This window comes from Schistocerca cancellata, chromosome 2 (assembly GCF_023864275.1).
Source record: "Schistocerca cancellata isolate TAMUIC-IGC-003103 chromosome 2, iqSchCanc2.1, whole genome shotgun sequence".
Classification (NCBI taxonomy): domain Eukaryota; kingdom Metazoa; phylum Arthropoda; class Insecta; order Orthoptera; family Acrididae; genus Schistocerca; species Schistocerca cancellata.
Genome location: NC_064627.1, coordinates 833821046 through 833846397, shown reverse-complemented (window position 1 = coordinate 833846397; position 25352 = coordinate 833821046). Strand labels below are relative to the sequence as shown.

The 25352-nt window shown below is 41.3% G+C and overlaps 1 protein-coding gene across 2 annotated transcripts in view; it reads left to right on the top strand.

The window, feature by feature from the left end:
• LOC126162736 (myotubularin-related protein 9) overlaps positions 1 to 25352 on the top strand; it is a 104946-nt gene that overhangs the window by 18002 nt on the left and 61592 nt on the right. For both annotated transcript variants that reach the window (XM_049919401.1, XM_049919400.1), the window contains exons 4-5: positions 9501 to 9655; positions 11987 to 12112. In XM_049919401.1, the coding sequence (XP_049775358.1) occupies positions 9501 to 9655; positions 11987 to 12112 (281 nt within the window). The remainder of the gene's footprint in view (positions 1 to 9500; positions 9656 to 11986; positions 12113 to 25352) is intronic.

The window sequence follows — 25352 nt, the reverse complement described above, 5'->3', positions numbered from 1 at the left end:
AATGTGGCTTGTTGGGTTCTGTTGAGTTGAGTTGAGTTGAGTTGAGGTTCTGGAGGACTGTGTATAATAAGTTGAAGGTGTTGGTCTATGAGAGCAGAGATGCTCACAGTGGGGGCACAGTAACCAGCCACAGGGGGCGTCCTGGGTGGTTGGGTTTATGGACTTTAGGAAGCATGTAGAAGGTGGGAGTGTGGGGAGCGGTAGGGGTGAGTAGAGAGATGGACTCTGGGAAGAGGTTCTAGGATGGGCCTTAGGATTTGAGTAGTGAGTGGAGATCCTTCTGGATTACTGGAATGTAAACACTTTTTCCCCACCAACCCAACCAATCAGACTCAACGAAAGACCAATATTGAACCTTGCCTAACTCAGTTCACTCCTCCATCCAACCGTGATCCACCCCCACTGCCGCCAAACCACCCCCTGTTAACTTTCCAGCATTTCTTAACCTCGAGCCTTGTCTCAATGTCATTCCCCAAATCCCTCAACATGCAAACTAACCTTACATCCACAGAAAGAACTGCAGTCCACCATCTAAAAACTGATCCCGACCTTATAATTGTACGTGCTGACAACGGCTCCACCACCGTTGTTTTGAACCGCAAGGATTACGTGGCAGAAGGTCTCCGTCAGCTGTCAGATACTTCCTCCTACAAGCAGTGCCACAGTGATCCCATTCCAATAAACTGGCAGGATATCCAGTCACTACTCAAATCCTTAGGCCCATCCCAGAACCTCTCCCCAGAGTCCATCTCTCTACTTACCCCAACCACTACCCGCACTCCCACCTTCTACATGCTTCCTGAAGTCCATAAACCCAACCACCCAGGATGCTCCATTGTGGCCAGTTACTGTGCCCCCACTGAGAGAATCTCTGCTCTCGTAGACCAACACCTTCAACTTATTACCCAGAACCTATCATCCTATACGAAAGATACCAACCATTTCCTCGACCGACTCTCCACAGTTCCTGTCCCTTTACCACACGGTGCCCTGCTCGTCACTATTGATGCCACCTCCCTGTACACTAACATTTCTAATGCCCATGGCCTTACTGCTATTGAACACTGCCTTTCCAGACACCCTATGGATTCCAAACCAACAACCTCCTTCCTAGTCTCCATGACCAACAGTATCCTCACCCACAATTACTTCTTCTTTGAAGGCATTACCTACAAACAAATCCGCGGTACGGCTATGGGCACCCGCATGGCACCATCCTATGCACATCTATTCATGGGACATCTAGAGGAATCCTTCCTAAAAGCCCAGAATCCTAAACCCCTCGCCTGATTCAGATTCATTGATGACATCTTTGCTATCTGGATTGCAGGTGAGGACACCTTATTCACATTCCTCCAGAACCTCAACAACTTCTCCCCCACTTGCTTCACCTGGTCCTACTCAACCCAACAAGCCACCTTCCTAGGTGTTAACCTTCGCCTCAGAGATGGCTACATCAGTACCTCCGTCCATATCAAACCTACTAACCACCAGCAATACCTCCACTTTGACAGCTACCACCTATTCTGCACCCAGAAGTCCCTTCCATACAGCCTAGCCATCCATGGTCATCACATCTGCGGTGACAAGCAATTCCTCTCAAAATATACCGAGGGTCTCACTGAAGCCTTCACTGACCATAATTATCCTCCCATCCTTGTACAAAAACAAATCTCCCATGCCTTATCTTTCCAGTCTCCCACCACCTCCCAAAGTCCCACAGTCTGACCACAGAGGAGCATTCCCCTCATAACTCAGTACCATCCAGGACTAGGGCAACTGAATTACATTCTCTGCCAGGGTATCGATTACCTCTCGTCATGCCCCGAAATAAAAAATGTCCTCCCCACTATCCTTCCCACCCTTTCTACAGTGGTATTCTGCCCTCCACCGAACCTACACAACATACTCGACCACCCTTACACAACCTGTGCTCCCAATCCCTACCTCATGGCTCATACCCCTGTAATAGACCTAGAAGTAAGACCTGTCCCATACATCCTCCTACCACCACGTACTCCCATCCGGTCACTAACATCACCTATACCATCAAAGGCAGGGCTACCTGTGAAACCAGTCATGTGATTTAAAAGCTAAGCTGCAACCACTGTGCTGTATTCAACCAACAAGCTGTCTGTCCGCATGAATGGCCACCGACAAACTGTGGCCAAAAAACAAGTGGACCACCCTGTTGCTGAACATGCTGCCAAACACGATATCCCTCATCTCAGCAACAGCTTCACAGCCTGTGCCATATGGATCCTTCCCACCAACACCAGCTTTTCTGAATTGCGCAGGTGGGAACTTTCCCTGCAGTACATCCTATGTTCCTGTAACCCTCCTGCCCTCAACCTTTGTTAGTCACTGTCCTCACCCATCCAGCCCCCTCCCTGTTCCCATTCCAGCACTACACAGCCATCACTTCATCGCCACACCCAGTCTTTCAATTTCTTTTTATTTCTCTCCTTCCCACTACTTACCTCCCTCCCCCTCCGCACCTTCTCTCCTGCGTTTAAACTGCAACACATCACTGTCCGCCACTCCCACCATACTATCCCTCCCTCTCAACGCCCCAGCCTCCTACATAGCCCCACCCAGTCGCCGCTCCCGTCATGCACTGGTGCTGTTGCTCTCAGTGTGGTTTCAGTTGCCTGAGACCTCAGACATGTGTGCAAGTTGCGTTTGCATGAGTGTGTGTGTGCATGGGTGTATGTGTGTCTATTGCTGACAAAGGCCTTAATGGCCAAAAACTATAATCGTGTGAATCATTTTGTTGTGCCTATCGTGACTCAGCATCTCCGCTATACTGTAAAGGAAAGTATTATAAGATGTACATAAGGTAAACAATGCTTCTGTAGAGGAAGTGATGTTCATCATCAAGTTACCACAACAAGAGGTTTCACATTGTGAGCAATGACTTGAAACCATTAAAGAAGTCTCTATTTCTCAGTTGGAACTGTTTGTTTAGGAAGAGACCATCTTTCCTTATCATGTGTTTAAAAATCTCAAATTCCTCCTATACATGCAATCTTCACCCTTTCTTTTCTTTACGAAGAATCTCATGTCTTCTACTCTTTTTGGTTTATGACCTGGCATTAACAAGTGTTCTGCAAACATAGAATTATGGATATTGGTGCCTCTTTTAACCCAGCAGGTGTTCTTTGTATCCAACGGTTAAAGCCCTCTCCATTTGCGCAAAATAAAGCAGAATCATGCATCACATGTAATTCTGTATACACCTGAACTGCATAAGGAATCATTTGCAGTTTTTAATATTATTACAGGATTTATGGCTGAATGCAAAAAGGCCATCTTGTGGGACTGGGGGAGGAGGGGCATTGAGTCAAATGCTATAATTTGGTTTGCACTAATTTGTTTGTAGAAAATATCAAAACCTATTCTAAAAAAAGAGGTAATACCTTTTTTCTGAAGAAGATGATACTCATAGTGGTATCAAAATCTGAGTCAGATCTAAAAATAGATAAAAGTTGGCAACTGATTGGTGGCTGTGTACCTTATTAATTGCAGACTAACAGCCATGTTCAAGATAGCGGGTCATACATTTTTTGACTCATGGGGGAGCATCACAATAATAATGGAAAACCTGAACTGACAGACACTTGAAGACAAACACTAACTCTTTCATGAAAAACTACTTACAAACGACCTGGCAGTCTAGCAGTAAAATGCATACCTGAAAACCGAGTGGTCTTAGGGTCAGATCTTAGTCAGATCACAGATTTTTCAGTCTTAGTTTTAACCTACTCTTCACCTCTCAATGATGTGAGAAGTTGCCAAAAACAACATATGGTTCATAGTGCACATTATTCCGTAGGTCCTCTTTCCCCAATTAGACAACAGTGGTAAGTTAGGAACACAATTTGCCAAGAACACTGAAGTCACTCCAAAGGATACTTCAGGCAAAAGCCTTCCATGGGAAGCATTAACAGTTATATATAAAAATGAATGTTATTTTGATGCCACAGAGATTGTCGTTTGAGTTCCTCTATGTTGAAAAGGTTTGTTGTATCTAATAAGGTACACCTTCAGTGCAAGGTCGATAGTTCAATCTTTAGCAAGGCTCATTTGAAAGTGCTCTGTTAATAGTTATGGCAGGAGGAATATAAGACACCGATGAATCGCCATGATCATCAGGAGGGCGACAGAAAATGAGAGTCCGAGAGGTGCAGAGATCAGCCTTCTATGGGACGTGGATATTACATCCCATAGACACCTTCGACATTCAAGAAATGTTCAGAACAAACCATTAACTTGCACCACAAACAACAAATGAAAAATAGCATACCACAGTAATCACAAAGGTTCACGCCATCAAGATCGAAGGCGAACATCTTGGGAGTTATAAACTGTGCAGGACATTCAGATAGATATCTAGTCTTAAAGAATGCATATGGAATCATATTGGTGTTATGGAGTATTGAGAGCTGATGGGATATGATTCCATGCAACCAAATGCAGAACAGGCTATCATGGAGCTTATCGTGAAACTGGCTATCCTTTAAGGCACAGCTGCAGATGATGTGATAATACGGTTTATAGGCACAAGGAGAAGGAAAAAAAAAATTCCAGAGGCGAAATTTGTCCAATGGTTCCAGGTGGTGTGAATTACAATGTCACACACATTTAAGGAGGGATACTTTGCTCCAAAGGAGTATGATTTTTATACACAGATCAGGAGTCGGGCAAAAGAAAGCTATTTTTACCAGCTATTGTCCAAAAATCAATGCTCATACCTCAGTTGTAGTTCTAGTACGCCCATTTTCCCACTCTTACTCGCTGTGACATAAATATTCCATACTACCCTTGCAAGATCACACACATGAGAAAGAATCATAGGGGGCAGAGCACATCTAACTCCTTGCATCTAACTTTCCAGCCAATTCACCATCCAGATCAACAGTTGGCAAACTGTATATGAATGCGTTGAGGAGTTGATGTTAGTTGATCTTGATATAACAGTCTTGGTACCTCTAATATCCAGGGTTCCATTCATATGCCTTTCCTCTTCAAATCTTGATTGGTTGGAGTTGGAAATAAATTCCTTACTGAACAATGGGATAAGTTTGTTTAGATCATCTACAAATTTTTGAGCCAATATCTGCAGTTTGCTGTGCATCATCAAATTGATACCTTGCTTGAAATTTCATTATCTTATGTCTTCCAGTTCTGTAGCATTGTTTGAAGTTGTGCAACTATCTACTGCTTCCCTTGGAATCACTGCAATCTATATCGAACGCTGTTTTATGCGCATAACGTAGTAGGTTACTTCATGCACTTTCTGTAAATTGTATCAGACATCCTTTAAATGCACAAACGCCATTTGCCACTTTTTTTTTTTTTTTAGTAAGTGTGCCTTGTGCTCTCTTGAAAAATCCATAGTTTTTCTTATGTACTACATGGTCATATTGCTGCAGACTCATTCAAAATTGTTTTTTTTTTTTTTTTTACTATGCTGCAGATGATGTTCCATGTACATAATTATGTTTAGTACCCTCTTCATGGACAACAATTGTCCTTTGCTACATTTTACTGGCAACAGGCTTGACATCTGTTTAAATATCACTTTCACTTGTTAAGCACATATCTTCCTCATTGTATTCTTCATGTAAGTTGTCCACACAGTCGACTGTATTTGACACCACACATTCCACTGACTCACCTTGCATGAACACTAATATGTCATCTGCCACTTCTTTCTTACTTTGCGAAATTCCTTAGGTTCCTTTCAGACAATATGGGGGTGTCAAATGCCATAAACATCATTGGCCTCTTGTGACCTCACAGTCGAAGGATTCCTTGTAAATACAGCAATAAATCAGACTGTTACTCTCAAGTCTATAACTATGCATTAAGTAGGCGTGATATATATATAGGCTGTGAAACCCTCGCAACTGATTAACTCTGGTGTTATGAACAGCTCTGCATAGTACTAGAATTTATTTGGGTTTTTTTGAAAAATCTTGCAACGGGATTCTGTCTGCTACAGTGGTCACTGAAGACTTCACACATTGCTCTGTTGACATTCAGACACATTTCACTCAGCAGCTCTCTGTCTGTAGCCCTATACCTTGTTTGACAACTATTATCCAGCAGTTTTATACTTCTTTAGGAGTTTATTTATAGTGATTTTATACCATAGAGGGTCCCTTCCATCTCAAAATGTTCTGCTGAGTACATATGTCTCCTGTTCATGGTCAGATATTCTTTTATGCTGTGTTCTGTGCCAAAAGTGTTAAGTTTGTCAGGGATGGTAATAATTGTTGCTACAACTGCCTCAGAGTTGCAAATCCAGTTTCAGTGTGAACATCCTCAAATAGGCCAAGTCTTTTTGTTGCCATTATATCTAATATATTTACATCATGAGTGGAGTTCTGAATTATCTGTTCTGGGTAGTTCTCAGGGAAGGCATTTAGTAATGTTTCACAGGAAGTCCTGTCACATCCACCACTAGCAAACTTGTAACTAGCCCAGTTGATTGCTAGTTGATTAAAGGCCCCTCCAGTGATGTCGGTATGATTGAGGAACTTACTTACAAGTGAACTGGGTTTTCTGTATAATTTCTGGTTGGTGTAGATCAGTTCTAAAGATTGAGGGTAATAACCACACCATATGCATACCTTTACCAATCAGTTATGCACAGCAAAAATAACTTGATAATTATTGCACAATCACCTGTGTTTATAACTATAGAATAAGAGCAGTTAGTTACTAGTTCACTCTGTAGGAGCAGTTTATCATAGCTGCGTCTCCATATTTTGACTCATTCCATACTCAGAGAGTAAATGAATAAAAGCAAATCATTTATTTTTAAGCATTTGCACAAAAAATTAGAATAGGTAGTTCCAGAATTTAACAAAAATTATTATTATTTTTATCGGTGGTGGTGGTGGTGGTGGTGGTGGTGGTGGTGGTGGTAATAGTAGTAGTAGTAGTAGTAGTAGTAGTATAGCTTCCGCAGGATACGGTGGTAGATGCGCAGTGGCGTGTTTTTGTCCAAAGCGGTGGGAAAATTAATTCATTTGTTCGGAAGGGGAGGCCGATAAGTGTTTTCTACTTTTCAGCCGGTCAGCAATGCCGGAATTGAGGCACGCACCCTGCAGTCTTTCTCAAACAAATTTATAGAAATTTTTCAGTAAAAAAAATCATTTTTGTTTTTCTTATGGCTTTATATGCCAGGTTCATGATGATGTGCCCATCATTTCGTTAATGGTCATAGTTATTGTGGTATTTACATGAAAGTAAGACATTGTGCAAAACTCGGGAAAGTGTACGATGGAAAATAGAGATCGCTATGATTTGGTGTTCTGTGCACATTACATAATAAGTTGTTGCATATGGAATATGGCTTATATATTGAATGTGTCATTAGACTTGGGTAGAGGTATCTATCAGTCACCATTCGTGAGAAAATTGATCTGATGTGGCACACTCATTTGCGACTGTGCCAAGCCTGCAATGAAGCCAAAGTGAAATATCTAAAACAGTCCTCATATTTCATAAACGGTTTCAGATACTGAAATGAGATTTTGGTAAATGACAACATGCAAAGAGGAGAGTATTTTACCATATCATTATTATGTAAAACTTCATTATCTACAATGTTATTCCAATAACTACAGACTTTTTCATTGAAAGAATGTAATTTTTAAGTGACACCAATAGCTGGTGAAATGAGAAATGCTATAGGTTGTGGAACAACATATGTGAAGACATTACACATTTTTTGCACCAAAGCTACTATGTTTACTTTTCCTCAGTTTCTCATTTAATAATCTTAATAAACCACTGTTTAAGAATTCTCTCTAAGTTGCATCTGCACTACGTGCTAGTGAGGTGAGATAGTGTAAACTTCACTAAGTGTTGGCAAAAGAAGCAAATTTTGACATGGCAACAGAGAAATGTGTAGATTTTACTCAAAATTCACCACTCATGACGCTACTCTGAAAGTTACAAATAGTTAATGAGCCAGGCAAAAATAAATCTCTGCATTTTCAGTGGAATTCTTTTTAGGTGCTAATGAAAGTAGAGGTGACAGTAAATCTTTTTGAACGATCACCATGAAAGTTTGGGCGTGGTGGGGCCCCACTTAATATTTACAAAAAATGTAAGTGTAGGCTTCAGTTTAGAATGGCACTTTCCCCTCCAGCACCCAGAATTTGCCCTATAGCACTCTAAGCGACCCCCATCCCCCTCCCCCCACCACCGACGGTCTCCCCATGCCGCTGACTGTGCATCTGGCAGCCATGGCGTTTTGTACAAGGGTATTGTATATGTTGTATTACAACTTATGAAGAGGGGGGGGGGGGGGGGGGGAATGTAATCTGGATATAGACTTCTTAGTTAGTTCTTCTGATTTGGCCCTCTGTTTCTCCTACTTCAACAGTGAACAACTGTTGCTCTTGAGCCCAGCAATTAGTGATCAACCCCATGGGTACATTCAACAGATAATCCTTCCACAAAAAGATAGTAATGAACTGTAGAAATTGAGGTGAACAACCAAAACCAAGACACAGTGCCTTCTGGACAGAGGAACATGAAAAAGCTCACTCATAAAGAATCAAAGGATCTTAGGTCTAGAAGGAAGAAAAATAACTGCCAAATGCAACAAGGCCCAAATAAATAAATAATATATTTTAAAGCCAACAGAAGCAGTAGCTATCAGAGTAGAAATTCGTAAGCCCAACAAAACAGAGGAAAGACTTCGAGAAATGGCATCATTTCCTGTTGAGACAAGAAAGTCAGCCAGGTCAAAAATAGCTGAATGCAAACCACATAAGTAACGCAATGCTAACAAATGTGATACCTTCAAAGATTGTAAATAGCAGACAAAGCATTTGTTAAGTTACAGATAATCATAGGAGACAGAATAACAGCCTAATGCACCAAAACACATGTAACAGTAGTAAGAAACAAATAGTGTAGAAGAATGAAAAGCAAAGTTAAGAAGAAGCAGGAACAAAAACTGCAAAAATAAGACACAGACAGAAAGAACAACTAATAAATGTGTAAACGGTAGACAGTTGAGGGGGAAGTAGATAGTAGGTACACAGTAACTGGAGAGATTAGAAGCTTAACGAGTTATGAGAACCAACCAATTACTCTAGGTTGTGGTCAAGTTCATTGGTGACCTTGAAGCTTAATCTTTGAATAATCCAGTTATGTCCAACCATTTCTTCTTTCTTGCCAGACGAAACTATCTTCTGTACTGGGCTATCAATCTGCCACTACCTGGCAGAAAGAAGTTGTTTGTTTCTTTGTGTGTTTGTATTTGTTGGCAGTTTAATTTTGAAGTTTCCTATCTTTATAGCTAGATAGATAAAGAATATGACTGACACTCAGTGACAGTTTTGTGAAGATTTTCAAAGATATTTTTGCTTAATGTTTGAAAACTGTATTGTCTACTGTGTATATTTGGAACTTTGTTCGAGGGGTGCTTTCAAATTTATTCTTCTCTTAGTTTAATCACGTCTATGTTTCAGAGGAACCAACACTTCATTATCCATTTTTCTACCGTCCAATGTATCCTATACTGGAAGATGGTTGGACAGCATTCCGACCAGAAACTGAATTTTCAAAACTTGTTACAACATTGTCTGAAGAATGGCGCATCAGTTATATAAACAAAGATTTTAATGTAAGTTCATTGAAGATCTGAGAGAGACAGTTGCTTTGTGCATCACAAATCTATTTCTATCTGTAGATTACTTGACAATCTGTTCTCATAATGATCTTCTTTTATCTGTCAATCTTTCTCCACTTTGATCCCATAAGATTATTAGATTCCTGATTTAATGTTCGTTTTTCTTTCATAATGCAATATGTTTTCATTTGCTTTATTGATGAAACTTTAGTTTGTCTGATATTTTATTTTGTGCTATTTTTGCAATTAATTTTGTTTCGAAGCCATGCTGTAGAAGAAGAAATAAGTCAGAAATATTTGTGAAAACTAGGCCAGTGAGACTTTCATACTCCCACTTCCATTACATTGAGTATAATCATACCATTGCCCCTCATTTCACCTCAGAGTTGAGGTTAACAAGATTGCAAAATTCTTGCCTTAGTCCTGTAAGTATTGAAAAGCAACAAGAATTTTTCTTGCTCAACATACATGACTGTAAGATAAGGGAAAGGTGGAATAGTGTTAAATTACCTACATTGCTAGTACATACCAGGAAGGGGAATGAGGAATGTAAATTCAGCCCTGTATGTAGATATTACTAGTGACCTGGCCTGGCTACACGCAGCTAGCGTAGTGCAGTGTATTTTGTGTGTGGACTGCTGCATAGAGTTCTGAATAAAATTCAGAGAACAGTGTTAAGTAATGGAATGTAATCACTTTTAATTACTTAGCCAATGTAACCAGTGTATGGAAGAAAAATGGTGTGGAGGTGTTATTGTTATGTACTCCATATTGAACTGGCATTTGGAGTGACATCTCATGGCAATAGTGAGAGCACATTGTGACGTAAGTAATATGTTTACAACCAATGTAAATACTGTGTATGAATCATGAGTGTATGTGTAAGTGAGTCGTTTTAAATATGAATCTGAGGCTGGTTGAGGTGGCACAAATAACAGAGAAAATAAGAAAAAATACACAAGAGCTAAATGTGCAGCTCGTGTTACAGCACACCTCTTGTGACATGATTTTCTTGAAGCATAAAACAATAAAGCTCTGCATATCTTGGATTCATATGTTTTTTTTTTTTTTTTTTTGCTATGCAATTGTTGTCAAATGATTGCAGGGAAACTATTGGTTAAAAATATTTGATTATTTAAATTGTAAGTTTCACATCATAGGATGATGTGGAGATTACCACATCATTGAGAGGTGAATGCTAGCTTAAATGACATGGTGAAGAGAAAAAGTGACCCCTCCGGGATTCATTCTTATAACGTTCCGTCTTTGAACCAAACGATTCACTGCTGGAGCACCTCACCAACTGCGAGTTAGAATATACTTTCTGCTCTGTCAAGCCATTGCTGCTAGGGCTATGGCATTTGCTCCCTAGGTGGCAGTGGCATTGTTTTCACAACTTAAGTTTACTTCATAAAAAATTCAGGCAAAGTGTCCATAATATTTATAAATTATATACAAAAACCTTCTTTGTGAATTAGTGTACCTACTAGTCAAAACAAGATCAAAATCCCTACAGTAATTCCTGAGATTAGCCTGCACATAGAGATGGCTGTGAGAGGGTATTTAAATTTATATGTAGCGAGATTTAGAAAAACTTAAATTTTATGGTGTTGATTGTGTTACAGTTTTTGACTCATGTTAGCAAATGAATACAAAAAATGACATTCAGTATTTCAAGCAAAGAACTAAGGAGAAAAAAGCATGAATGGCACTTTCTGCACGTGGTGCAAGTTGTATATCTAATACTATTAGAAAAGCAGGAGCAGAACGCATTTTCAGTAATATTCTCCAAATAATTATTGTTTCTCTTCTAACAGTTTCTATCATTGTCTAGGGAGAAAACCACAGTATAATAATACCCATACAAAAAATGAAAAATATGTAGTGATTGTAATAAATGATTAGTAGGCAAATGAGTAAGGCATAATGTTTCAAATTTTTGTGTGTACCTTCTAAGGGAAATTTGCATTTGAAATAACATCTTTGTGAGCTTCTAAAAGTGCAAAATCCTTGGATCATTGGCAATATCAGAAGTAAGGAAATCTACATATTAACAGTTGTGATGTTTATGGAAGGATAGGTTATCACTCACAAATAGATAGATCACTGAAGTGTGTAGTTAGAGGGCTAACAAGCATACAAAGCCAATTCTCTCTCCCCCCTTGGCCCTCCCTCCCCCCCTCCCTCCCCTCCCACTCCCCCTCCTCCCTCCCCCTCCCCCCCCTCCCACTCCCCCCCTCCACTCCCTCATGCACACATGCACGCACATTATTTATAAGAGCCTCTTGTTATACAGATTACTGAGGAAGATTCATTTATTTGCAGATTTGCCCAACGTATCCTAGTGCAGTTGTAGTGCCAAAAACCATTGATGATGAAACTATTGCTATAGCAGCCAGTTTCCGTGATGGTGGGCGTTTTCCAATATTAAGCTACAGGCATGAAGGTGGGGTAAGTATCAGTGCCTTAAGATTTTATTTTGATTGCTTTACAGGTAACATATAGCTGTTAAGTGAAATTCAGGATGTGCTTATGCTGGGATATAACATGCTGTATATGTTAATTACTGTATTTACACACACAAATTATATGACCATTTTTTAGAACTGTTTGGGGGATATTAGTTAAAGGTGATTTATTTTTTCTTCTTGATAGTTGATCAGAATTTTTAAAAGGTCTTAAATTATTCTTGATCATTTTACTCCCTGCAGCTCAATGTCCAGGTTTGAGCTAGTTAGTACAGTGGTTGTGGATGATGGTTGAAATCCCATAAGTTCTGTAAATCACTTAAGGCAATGTGGAGACAGTTCCTTTGAAAAGGGCACAGCCAATTTCCTGCCCCAATTCGAGCTCGCGCTGCGTCTCCAATGACCTTGTTGTCAATGTTACATTAAACTCTTAATGTTCCTTCCCTCCTTTTTAGCTTCCATGCAGTGTTCATTTAATCGACAGTATACCGAGAACACACTGTTGCTTGTATGAAAAACCACTTTGTTCCTATTAAATCACAGCTATACACTCAAATAATAATGAAAACATGTTAAATTTCAAGGAAGTATGGATCATCCCTAATCTCGGCCATGAAAATGTAATCTTCCTCTCCAACTCACCTACTCATGACCTTGGGACATTGAAGATTTTGCTTAAAGTGCCGATATCTGAATTTTAGGCATGCCGCTGTTACATAAAATCTTGGTGGTATGGTTCGTTTAGTATACCAGTGAAATTCTGGTGAATATGGTTGTCCTTCAGTATGGCTGTGTTCTCTGGTAGTACTAGATCTTTTCTAGTCACTATCCCATTCGTTTCGTAATGATTTCTTGGTCGGGATTGTGAAATCTGAGTATGAGATCTATCATGTTTCTCACTGTCCATGGTAATTGCTTCTTTCACTAACTTATTAGCCATTTCTTTCCCATGAAGACCACAACGCCCGTCTACCCACATAAAAATAACTTCATTGTTCCTCTCTTACATGTATACCATTTACTGAATGGTTTATTTGTACATCAGGTAGTTGTTATGGAATTGTTTATTTTTATGTCAGGAAGTTGTTATGGCATTGTTTGCTGTGGTATTTCAATAAATGCAATGTTGTTGAAGAGTCCAACTGTTTAATTGTTTTCAGATCAACATTTTGAGAAGCGTGTTTCAGCACCAACAAGATTGCTGTAAATGCTGGGGTCACATTTGATCTTTCTTTGAGCACTTTAAATCCTCCTGCATCTCCTGTGGTGGAGTCTGTGTCTGCAAAGGTATTGTCCATAGCACAGGATGGTTAAAATTAATCTTCTGCTACTTGACCCAGTGGAGGTTGAAAACCATTTACCATATGAGTACCCAGCTTTATGAGAATGATGATCAGTCTATGTCCTGCAGGGTTTGCATTGTTAATAATTTTAGTGTGATGGCTTGCCTTTAGGCATCGATACTGGTATGGTGACGTAGGGTGAAACACAGGCATAAGCGTGCATTACAGTTGCAGAGAGTCAACGTAGGTCTGAATAAGGTGAGTGGGGATTTACTTGTAAAGCTGTTTTATCAAAACAACAGAAATAGTGGTGCTGCTCTTAATGAGTATCGATGCACATTGCTCATGAGGTTAATTGAATACTCCTTAACACATTTGCCGAAAACCAAATCATTGGCCAATCATTCCAAACTGTGAGGCCACCAAGATCAGCAGATCTGAAACCTTGTGATTTCTGACTGTGGGTTTATGTGAAGGACAGTGTTTATGAGTGGGACACCAACGCATGTTTGAGGTTGAAGATGAGCATAGTGAGGGAGATAGCCAGCATCCCACCTGAGATGTTTTGGGCCTCAGTAGAGCAATCTCTAGTGTGGTTCCAGGTTGTCGTGGATGCAGATGGTCATCACAGTGAGCCATTTTTTAACCTGGAACTTATATGTGGTACCCCCTCAAGTGGAAATTAAAATGTGTTTCTAACACTTTTTTTCCTTGTGTTCTTACAAATGTTTCCATGAAGTTTCATTGACCTACAATCACTCATTTTTAAGGAGCCCTCTCAATTGGCGAAAGTTTAATTATAATGGCCCTGTATTTTTTGTTCCACCTGTAAATATTATTCTGTCAGGAGCTGCCTCTGTCAGGTGGTGTAAACTTTCCATTGCCATGGTCGCATGTTGTTACATTGTTGTGTAACATCGACACCTTTGGGTGGTGCCAATGATTGGTTCAACTCATACTCATAACATGATATTTTTGTTAATGTCTTATTTGTAAGAGTTTGAATCTCTGCATAATCAGCACTAGACGGGGTGCCATTTTGTTCATCGTTCATAGTATTCTTTAGTAATTCTCTAGTATTATCCATTAATTTTGATGTGCAGTGGAGGGTGCAGTGCTTCAAGTAATAGCTCATTAGATGGTGTTCTCATTGCACCTAGATACATACACAGTGCTTTATATTCTGCTAGCAAATACCAGGCATGTGTTGCAATATCACTCAAAGAAAAAGTGTGTGTAAATTCTGTTTACTGTAGTCCTTTTGGATGTACAATTTTTTTGCTTTTCTTCTCGTGTGAACATGAATAAATCAGAAGATTTTCAAATGTGTTATCAGGCCACATACAGCTGTCCATGTGAGAATTGTGGATTTGCCAGATTTAGTCCACACACCTGGAACAGTTGCCCCTGTACTTTGTTGATCATGATTGCAAATGCAAATCACACCAGAAACTGCCAATTTTTGAATTTGAATCGCAGTAGTGTTGGGATGCAAGGCAACAGTGCATCTTATTCTGTAAATTTTCTATTTAAAACTGTAGCTTCAATGACTCTGTTCACCATATTTTTCACTGAAAGCCTGGTACGACGGTGAAGTCATGATGAATTTATGTTTAGAGAAGAATGATAGCACAGCAGTTTTCAATGTTAAAACTTGAATTCCACTGGATAATTGATAACTTCATCTTGATTCATTATACTGTCTTTCGATTGATACGTTATTGCATAACCCGGTATTTCATTTTAAATTGTGAAATTGATGGCATTGACACCGTAATTTTTGGCTGCTATATAATAGGCGCACTGAGCCACGTATGATTTTTGTAATTCTTTGTGATATTTGGGAAAACTTTGTGAATCAATTTATCTGTGGCTGCAATAATTTTACAGAAGTTTGTTAGCAATGTGGTACATTGTGTGGATTCATCAATTGCTGTATTCCTATTCCCAGTATCCAACAATTGTTTTGTGAAGCTTTCAGTAGATGGATCATGTTGTAGTTGTACATGCATATTGACCTTCAAAGTCAATTTCTATCCATGTCACCATAAAACTGATGATTTGAGATGTGTAGTACGTTCACCAGTGAGTTCTAAACATGGTAGAGTTTGTCGAAATCACCAGACAATAAAATGTGTATGCCATTGAAGAGCTGTTAATTTGCTCTCAAATCTTTGAGTGTACAGTGAAGCACTTCCAGTGCCTTTTTGTGTGCCTTAGCACATTCATCCCACCATATAATGAGTTGACATGATTCGAGTTCTTTACCAATACCAGCATTTTTGTTGATATTGCAAGTTACTATCTCAGTGCTCTCTATATTCAACAGCAGTTTCAATGGTGAATGTACTTTTTGGCTACCATCCAAAAGAGATGCAGCAATTCCAGATGACACAACTACCAATGTAATATTTTTTCAAGATTGTATGGTACTGAAATAAGTGGAATGAGAAAAGTTTGCTTGTGCCTGCAGTCACATCTAGGAAATTCAATCTGCCACTTTGGCATGCAATTGCTTTCATAATTCTGTCATGCCCTATGTGTTGTTATAGAACAAATTTTGGAAAAATCCTTAAAAGGAATGTGCACAATTCATCGACATTGAATTGTGTTTCTCATTGCAAATGAAGATCGAAAAAGTCATTTGGAGATTGATTCGGCACTGCTGTTTCTGCACTTTGTTAGCCATTGCCAAACAATGTCCTCATCCAGAACAGGTGCCTCACTGTAAATGTTTGGTGTTAAATATATGTCTGAATTGTGATTTGGAGCACAACACATACAGTGTAGAATGTCTTCACCGATTTAGTGTTTGTTCTTTTCCCAAAGATATTTTGGATTGGATGGGAAGCACATTGTCAAGAAACATGTGTATTTGCTGTGGCCGAGCAACATTCAATGCGTCAGTGAGTGAAGAGTCCCAGTGCGCATTGTTTTCAAAAAGATTTAATTCTTAGCGAACATAACGATAAGTTCTTAATTCATGGAAGGCTGTCAATACACATGCATTAATTAACAGTAATCCCAAATAAAAGCATTTTGCATTGTTTGGGCATATAGCATACATACAGCCTAACATTTCGGTCAAATACTTGGTGGAATGTCCTGCAGTGCATTCTCGTAACGCAAGAGGAGTTCCTGGCAAATTTCAAGTCTGGGCACTTTCATTTCAGAAGTCAGCATCTGCAGTACCCATCATGCACGGATCTTCTGATAGCCAAGCAAAGCAATAATGTGACCCACATGTTCTTGTGAAATGCCAATTGCGCTTGCAGTTTCTCTCTGAGTGATATGACGACCGTCCTGAATCAATCTGTCAACATTTTGCTTGTGAAACTCGGTGGTTGCTATCACAGGACAAAGACTGTCACAAATGTAGCTTTCGGCCAGTAAGGCCTTTGTCAAAATTAGGTGACAAACACACACACACATTCATGCAAACACAACTCACACACACGACTGCAGTCTCAGGCAATTGAGGCCGCACTGCGAGCAGTGCATGATGGGAGAGGCAATTGGGTTGGGGTAAGGAATAGGCTGGGGTGGGGAGGGGAGGGGAGTGATAGTAGGGTAGGGGTGGTGGACAGTTACGTGCCCTTGGGGAGTGCACAGGGTTGGGGTGAAAGAGGGTAAGGCAGCTGTGTGCAGTCGGGAGGTTAGATGGAGGGCAGTGGGGAGGGTTGGGGGATACACTACTATCGCTCCCATCCCCGCCCCAGCCTACTCCTTACCCCCATCCAGTCACCATCCCATCATGCACTGGTGCTGTTGCTCACAGTGTGGCCTCAGTTGCCTGAGACTGCAGACATGTGTGGGGAGAGTTGCATTTGCGTGAGTGTGTATGGTTGTGTTTGTTGTCTTAATTTTGATGAAGGCCTTACTGGCTAAAAGCTATATTTGTGGCAGTCTTTTTGTTGTGCCTGTCTGCAACTCAGCATCTTCGTTATATGGTGAGTGGCAACTTTCCTTTTCACAATACTGTTACATTCCATCCTGGATTTTCCATTGTTTGATGTTTGATTACACCTTTTCCCATACCTAGAGTACGCTCTTTTTCGGTTATGAACTGACAGTTGTGGAAACTCATTCTGGTCTGGTATTTTTGGCCTGTTATCTTGGGCTTGCGGTCTTGTCAACTTGGGAGTTTATACCATAAGTATTTTATCAGTTGGCTAGTTCAACATATGACACGCCCTCAATCTTTCCTGTTGCATCTTTAATTGTGGTAATCCACCATATCAGAAAATTGTGTATCTGTAACTGTCATTCATAATTCATATTCCTGATATTGTGTTTTGTTTGTTGCGTTGTGAGATAGGACAAAATTTGTGCAGTGTATTATGTCCAGAATTCAAAATGCTGTGGAGTGGAATTGCTACAAACATATCTTGCCACAGTTTTCCCCTGTACTGTTGGCCTGGGTCTCCAAATCTGGAACAGTTGCAACAGACTCTCACTGGAAATATGTACAGTGTTACCTTGCACCTTGTTCTTAACTGGTAGTGTCCATCAACTGAATGTTCTGAATTTATTTTTAATGCTGAAAACAGAGTCATATCTGTTTCCAACCTCAACTAAGTATATTTTATGTAGTGGAAGTATGCCATGTCACACTGCACTCAAAGTTGTTAGAGACAGAGTGTCACATGCATGAGGTCCCTTCAAAAAATTACAGATCTTTGCCCACAAATTTTTTCTGCGATTACCTTTTACATATCGTGAATGGTCTCCTTTGCAATACTCTCCTCCACGATTGATACACTGCTCCCAACACAGTTTTCACTTCCGGAAGCAATCTTGGTACGCTTCCTGGTGGATTGCGCAAAGCACCATTTGTGAATTTTATTTTTCTGGTTATCATTGCAAATCTTCTCCCTTTCAATGGGGTTGTCAACTTTGGAAATAAAAAAGTCCACATGTGCCAGGTCTGAAGAGTGTGGAGAATGAGGCAGCCCAGTGATTCCATTTTTAGTGCAATAGTCACATAACAACAGGGATGAATGTGCAGGTGCGTTATTGTGATGCAAGAGCCAATTGTCTGCCATATTTTAGGCCATTTCCTCCTCACGTTTTCTCACAGGCATCACAACACATCCCAATACAACCATTGATTGACAGTTTGTCCCCCAGCATGGCTTTGACATATGACCTGACCTGATGAGCTTTTTTTGGTTTTGGAGAACATTTCCCGACCCTTTATGAAGACTGAACCTCGGTCTCAACATCATAACTGTAGGCCCACGTATCATCACATCACATCTCATTCTCATTTGCATGTTTCAAAAGCTCTTCACACATTGTGAGGCTAAGGTCTTTCTGGTCTTGACTCGTGAGCCATGGGACGAACTTAGCGATGACACAGTGCATTCCGAGATGCTGTCAGGATTTCATGACATGATCCAGCTGGAATTTTACATTCCGCTGCAATCTCTTGGACAGTCAGTCTTTCATTGGCATGCACAATTTCATTGGCATTCCTAATGTGAGCATCGTCAGAAGACGTCGAAGGGCATTCTGAATAAGGGTCTTCTTTAATTTCCATCCAGTTATTTTTAAACATTTGAACTATTTGTAACACTGAGCATGGCTTAAACACTCATCACTGTTGGCTTTGATGTGCCTCTGTACTGGTTTTCTTGAGTTTCAAGAAAAATTGAGTGCAAACGCATTACTTCTCAAACTGTGCTGTCTCAAAATTCGCAAACTGTGTGACATGACATTCTACTCAATACAGCACTGAGCAATAACTAATGGACATACAACATTGAATCTTCCAGTGTTTACACATTAAACACAGGCGTGCGCAGGGGTGCCAACCACATTTCACTCCAACACACCATTGGCATGAAATTACGAATGTTCCAGAATTTTTTGAACAGACCTCATACATTGTATATTTATCTCTATAACAGGTATTCCATCTTGTCTGCAATATGAGAGCCTTATTCACAAAACAAACTGTAGTAACTGTTACATAAATCTGCAGCATGAACATATATGAGGGTGAATCAGAAAACCTTTGCCCCTATTTTTTATTAGCTGAAATAAGGTACATACAGATAGTTACAAATATACGCACTCTTCTGTATACCTTACACTATTTTTGCACATAGTCCTCACACAGGTTCAGGAATTTGTCCCACCTTAGCACTAAACTTGAGATGCCCCTGTGGTAGAATTAGTCCAGCTGATTGTGGAACTGCCATTAGACAGCTGTCTTGGATTCACATCTTGATAGTACATGAATCGCTGTCCTGCCAGTAACTTCTTCAGCTGATAAAAAACATAGAAATCACTAGAGGCAAGATGTGGACTGCACAGTGGATGGTCCAGACTCTCCCAGCGATAAATGTGCAGCCTCCCTGTATGCTCATTGTCGTGCAAAACTTCGCGGCCTTTTGCGAACTCAGTATACCACCATCCCACATTCTAAAAATGAGACACTTTTCCTCATATGTAGGCAGCATTTCCCTGCAGATTTTGATGGGTGCTCTTCTCATGCTCCATAGAAAATGAATCACTCTTTGTTCCTATTCAGCTGTTGCCTTGCAAAGCACAATCACCACCTTCAACAGCTGACAGCAGTGCCGTGCTGCACAATTGCTGTCACATAAGGCTGGTCTGGTCCAAGTAAGGACCATCACTGTAAATGGATATGTTTATTTCACATTTACACTCATAATTTGACTAAAAAAACCATAGTAGCAAAGAGTTTCTGATTTGTCCTCATATTTTTAGTATTGTTACCTTTCTTAATTTGTACTGCACACACCAGCTTTTTTAAATTCTTCATCGTTAACTAGTATCTTTTTATGTTTGCTTTGACTCTTTCTGATCTGAGGTCTAAACATCTTTGATATAAATGAGTGCATCCCCTCTTCCTTTTCTCATCTTCTGTTATGTTAATTATCTTAATTCTTGTACCCAGACAAAAATTAATTCCTCATAGACTGTTTTTCTGCCAATAGCATGGTCTTGTTTTTCTAAGGAGATTCCTACTTGGTCTCCTGTGTGTTCCTCACTGTATTTATCTTTAATCACCACTACATTCTCAGGAGTCACTGGTACTGCTAATTCTTCATTATAACTAACAGGTCTGGTAGGGGAATTAGGATATTGCACTTCCCACTGAGGATACCAATAGTTTTTGGTAGATGAAAATAATATGTTTTGTGATCCACTGCTTTTCCCTTATCATGGGAACAGCAGAGAACATATATGATATATCCTTTTAACCAGCCTGTTAGCTGTGAAACACATCAAACAGGAAATGGGGAGGATATATTTCATGTCCTAATCCAAAATGATGTTCCTAGCACTGCTTTTCAAGAAGCAATAAACTGTTCTATTTTCACAGGTACTGGAATTTCTTCTGGGTTAACAGAATCCAAGAATTTTCAGGAACCTAGAAGAACAAGCAGTCACTTTTAATAACTGTTCAGTTGCTAGAGCTCTCAGTACTGAGACACAAGTATCCTTACACCACTGCTGGCCCCCAAGAGGGCTTGCTGCTCTTTGGCGTGTTCGTGCTTGGCTAACAAAGGGCCCAGCCTTTGCGGCATCTTTTCCCTTCTGTGCTGTAGATCTGCCCTCTTGCTATTCTTTCTCCCCTTCCTTGGGGGACATGTCTGGAATGATTTTTGGAAATATGACCTGCATCAGAACAGTCTTTCCATTGTTTTTTGTTCCTTTTTTCTTCCTTCATTCTTCTTCTCCTATCCTTCCTCTGCTTCGGTGCTTGAGGTTTGTTATTTTCCTCTTCCCCCCTGTATGCTTCTGAAGTCTGCCCATGCATCTGATGCATAACAGGTGACTGGGCAACACACAATTCCCAGCCCGGGCTCAACAGGTAGGGTTTGTACAAACCCCCTGGTACAGGACAGGCCCAGGGAGGGGTGGTTGCCTGAGCTGCTACCTTCCCAAATTGCCAATTGGTCCCTCTGTCAAGGGTTCGGGAGGTGTGACCTGAGGTGTGAACAGTCACCTAAGACAGGTGCACCCCCTCTGAGGGGCCCCACCAATTTGGAAGGAGTGCCACTTGGAGACACTGGCAATCATGGGGGATTTTCTCACAATGAGCCAATCACCTTCTTTGCAGTCAATGTCCACTAAACATAAATGGAATGAGGCCACAGATTCAACAACCCTCCCAGCTGCCCCACGGTTCCTCATGGTTTCACTTACTGAAGACTGTCAGTCCTTTGCTTTGGTAAATCCATTTATCATAGCTATTGATGCAATTGTCAGCTCTGTGAAATCCTGCTCTCATTTACACAGTGGCACTGTGCTTTTGGAGACTACTTCTGATTATCAAGCACAAAAACTGCTTGCAGCTTTGCTTTTCTATGCCTAAACTGTTCATGTCGAGGCCCATCGAATGCTGAATTCTTTGCTTGGTGTTATTTACAGTAAACTGCTTGGAGGTCTGACTCAGGCAGAAGTCCAAACATACCTCTCTGATCAGGGTATCATTGCAGTGCATCAGGTGATCAAAAAGTAGATGCATTCTTAGTGCCCACCCACACTCTTTTTCTCGCTTTCGATACAGTGGTGCTTCCATCAAAAATTAAAGCACACTATGAAGTTATCACAGTCCAACCATACATTCCAAACCCGATGCACTGTTGCCAGTGTCATTGTTACAACTACACTTGAATGTCCTGTTGACACCTGGCCAAATGTGCAACCTATGGTAGGGATGCTCATGAGGGTGATTGTGGGTGAAGGAAAAACTGCCTTACCCGGTCGCTCACAAGTTGTTGGCTGGTCGGAAACCCTGTGTTCTACCATCTGGCCCTTACAGTACTGTTCTTGCTACATCTCATTCCTTGAAGGACATGGCCATGCAGACATGTGACCTCAAATTCAGCACCGTGGCTGTAAAATCACCCAGTGTCATGGTAGCATCCATCGCAGTCTCCTCCTCCAACTGTGCAACAAGGCACCAAACTTTTACCTTGCGGGGCAAAGTCATCTGCCACACAACTGGCAAGCGGGAAAGGGCAGAAGGAATACTCTTGTGATGACTTCTTAAGTCCCTCCAGCCAACAAACATCTGAGTCTTCCTCATCCATCCGGAAAGGCTCCAAAAATCAACCAAAGGCAAATGGTCTTCCTCACCAACTCAAAGATCCCCTTTGACAATGTCACCACGTGATATCTTCGCCCATCAGACCTCCGTGTCACCAGTGCACACGCCCAACCATTTTTCTGCCCTGGTGTCCACAGACGGACAGAAAGAGAATGCTAACGCCTCTGTATAGCTCATGGAGCAGGATCCTCCAGCCTCTGAGCCCTGTAGCAGTGAGTCTTCGAAGGCTGGCACTCATCAGCCACCGAGGTAACATCCCTTCATTTTTTCCCTCCTCCCTTTTCCACGTCATGACTCTCCTCCAATGGAACGTTTGCATCCTTCGGTCCACCAAATTATGGCTGCTCTTGGAATCACAGCATCTGCTTGTTCTCTGCCTCCAAGAAACAAAATTCTGTCCTCATGACTGCTTTTAGCACTCGCATTTTTTGGCAGTCCACTTTGACCTTCCCCCCAAGGACAGCTTTCCATCTCATGTGGGAGTCATGCTGCTCATCCAGGATGATGATCATAAGCAACTCATCTCCCTGACTACCCGGCTTCAAGATGTTGAAGTCCGCTTTTCCTTCCTCACTTGACCTTTTCCCTTTGTACCATTTACATCACTCCGTCATTCATTGTCTCCAGGGCAGACTTCCTACTGTTTATTGGACAACTCCCTCACCCCTTTCTGCTGTTTCGAGGTGCCGTCTTGGCTGAACTCCTCAATCAATTTAACCTCATCTGTCTGAACACAGGAGCACTTACATTCCTCTCAGATTCCATGCACACTTGTTCCCATTTGGACCTCTCCTTCTGCACTGCCCAGCTTGTCCATTGTCTTGAGCTGTCTGTTCTCTCTGACATGTACTGGAGTGACCATGTCCTGTGTGCTACCCAAATGGCAGCTTTCTAAGGCCGACTGGAGGCTTTACTCCTCCGTGGCGACCTTCAACAAACAACTTTCGTTCATTTGTTATGATCAGGTATAATATCTTACAAATGTTATCGTTACCACTGCAGAACATTCCATTCCATTCCATTCCATTCCTTTCCATTCCTCTTTACCGTACCATGTCCTGGTCCTTTGGTGGACTGAGGCATGCTGTGATGCAATTCACACGCAGAGACGTGCTCTCCTCATTTTTAGCTGTCATCCTACGATGGCAAACTGCATTCGTTATAAACAGTTGCACGCACATTGTCATCACATTCTTCAGGATAGGAAAAAAGCTATCTGTATTTCCTTTACTAGTTCTTTTAACAGTTCTACTCCCTCTTTCATAGCTGGCCAGTGTAGCCAAGCAATTCTAGGTGCTTCAGTCTGGAACTGCGTGGCCGCTACGGTCGCAGGTTCGAATCCTGCCTCCGGCATGGATGTATGTGATGTCCTTAGGCTAGTTAGGTTTAAGTATTTCTAAGTTCTAGGGAACTGATGATCTCAGATGTTAAGTCCCATAGTGCTCAGAGCCATTTGAATCCTCTTTCATCACGTGGGCCAACATCCAATGGCTCTCTGGGGCCAAGGTCCATTCCCCAATTTTCGGCCTGACAGTAGCAGATGATGTCATAGTGGACCCTGTTGCTACCTCCAGCACCTTGAACCACTATTTTGCAGAGATTTCAAGCTCAACCCACTGTCACCATGCCTTCCTCTATTGGGGAAATGAGCGGATGCGGCTCAGGTGATACCCTTCTCTTCTCAGAATCACGAGTGCTACAATGCTGCCTTTACTATGATGGAGCTAGATCATGCTCTCACTTCATTCCAGTCTTCTGCTCCAGGGCCAGATGATGTTCATATTCAGATGTTGCAGAATCTTTCTCTTGTGGGCAAGCACTTTCTCCTTCATACACACAATTGCATCTGGGCAGAGGGCACATTCCCAGACGCTTGAGTGAAGCCAGTGTCATACCCATAACTAAGTCCGGTAAGGATAAACACCTTCCTTCTAGTTATCACCCCATTTCTCTCACCAGCTTTGTTTGCAAGGTGATGGACTGTATGATTCATGCCCAGCTGGTATGGTGGCTTGAGTCTTGCAATTTACTAACCAATGCACAGTGTGGATTTCGAGCACACTATTCTGCAGTTGACTATCTTGTCACTTTGCCATCAGTGTCATGAATGGTTTTCTGCAGAGATACCAGACTGTGGCTGTGTTTTTCGATTTGGAGAAAACCCAAAACACCTATTGGAGGACTGGTGTCCTCTGTACACTCTACACAAGGGGCGTCCATGGCCGCATGCCCCATTCCTTCAGGAATTTTTGAAAGACCGAGTTTTCAAGATACTTGTGAGTTCTGCCTCATCGGACACCTATGTACAGGAAAAAGGCATGCCTCAGGGTTCCGTCCTGAATGTTGTCCTCTTTGCTATCACCAATAACCCTATAATGGCCTGTCTGCCACCGGGCATCTCTGGCTCCCTTTTCATTTATGATTTTGCGATCTATTGCAGTTCTCCACGGACTTGTCTCCTTCAGCAGCATCTTCAGCACTGTCTCAATCATCTTTACTCATGGAGCATTGACAGTGGCTTTCATTTTTCCACTGACAAAACCGTTTGTATGAGTTTCTGACGGTGCAATTGGTTTCTTCCACCGTCTTTACATCTTAGGCCTGTTGAAACTATGAAATTCCTGGAGCTCATTCTGGATAGGAAACTTTCTTGGTCCTCTCACGTGTCTTACCTGACTGCCTACTGTAAGTGGTCCCTCAATGTCCTGCGTGTCCTCAGCAGACTGAGGAGCAGATCAGAGCCCCCTCCTCTGTTTGTATCAGTTCCTTGTCCATTCGAAACTCGACTATGGATGTCTCATTTATGCATCAGCATTGCTGTCCATCTCACGCTGTCTCAATACTATCCA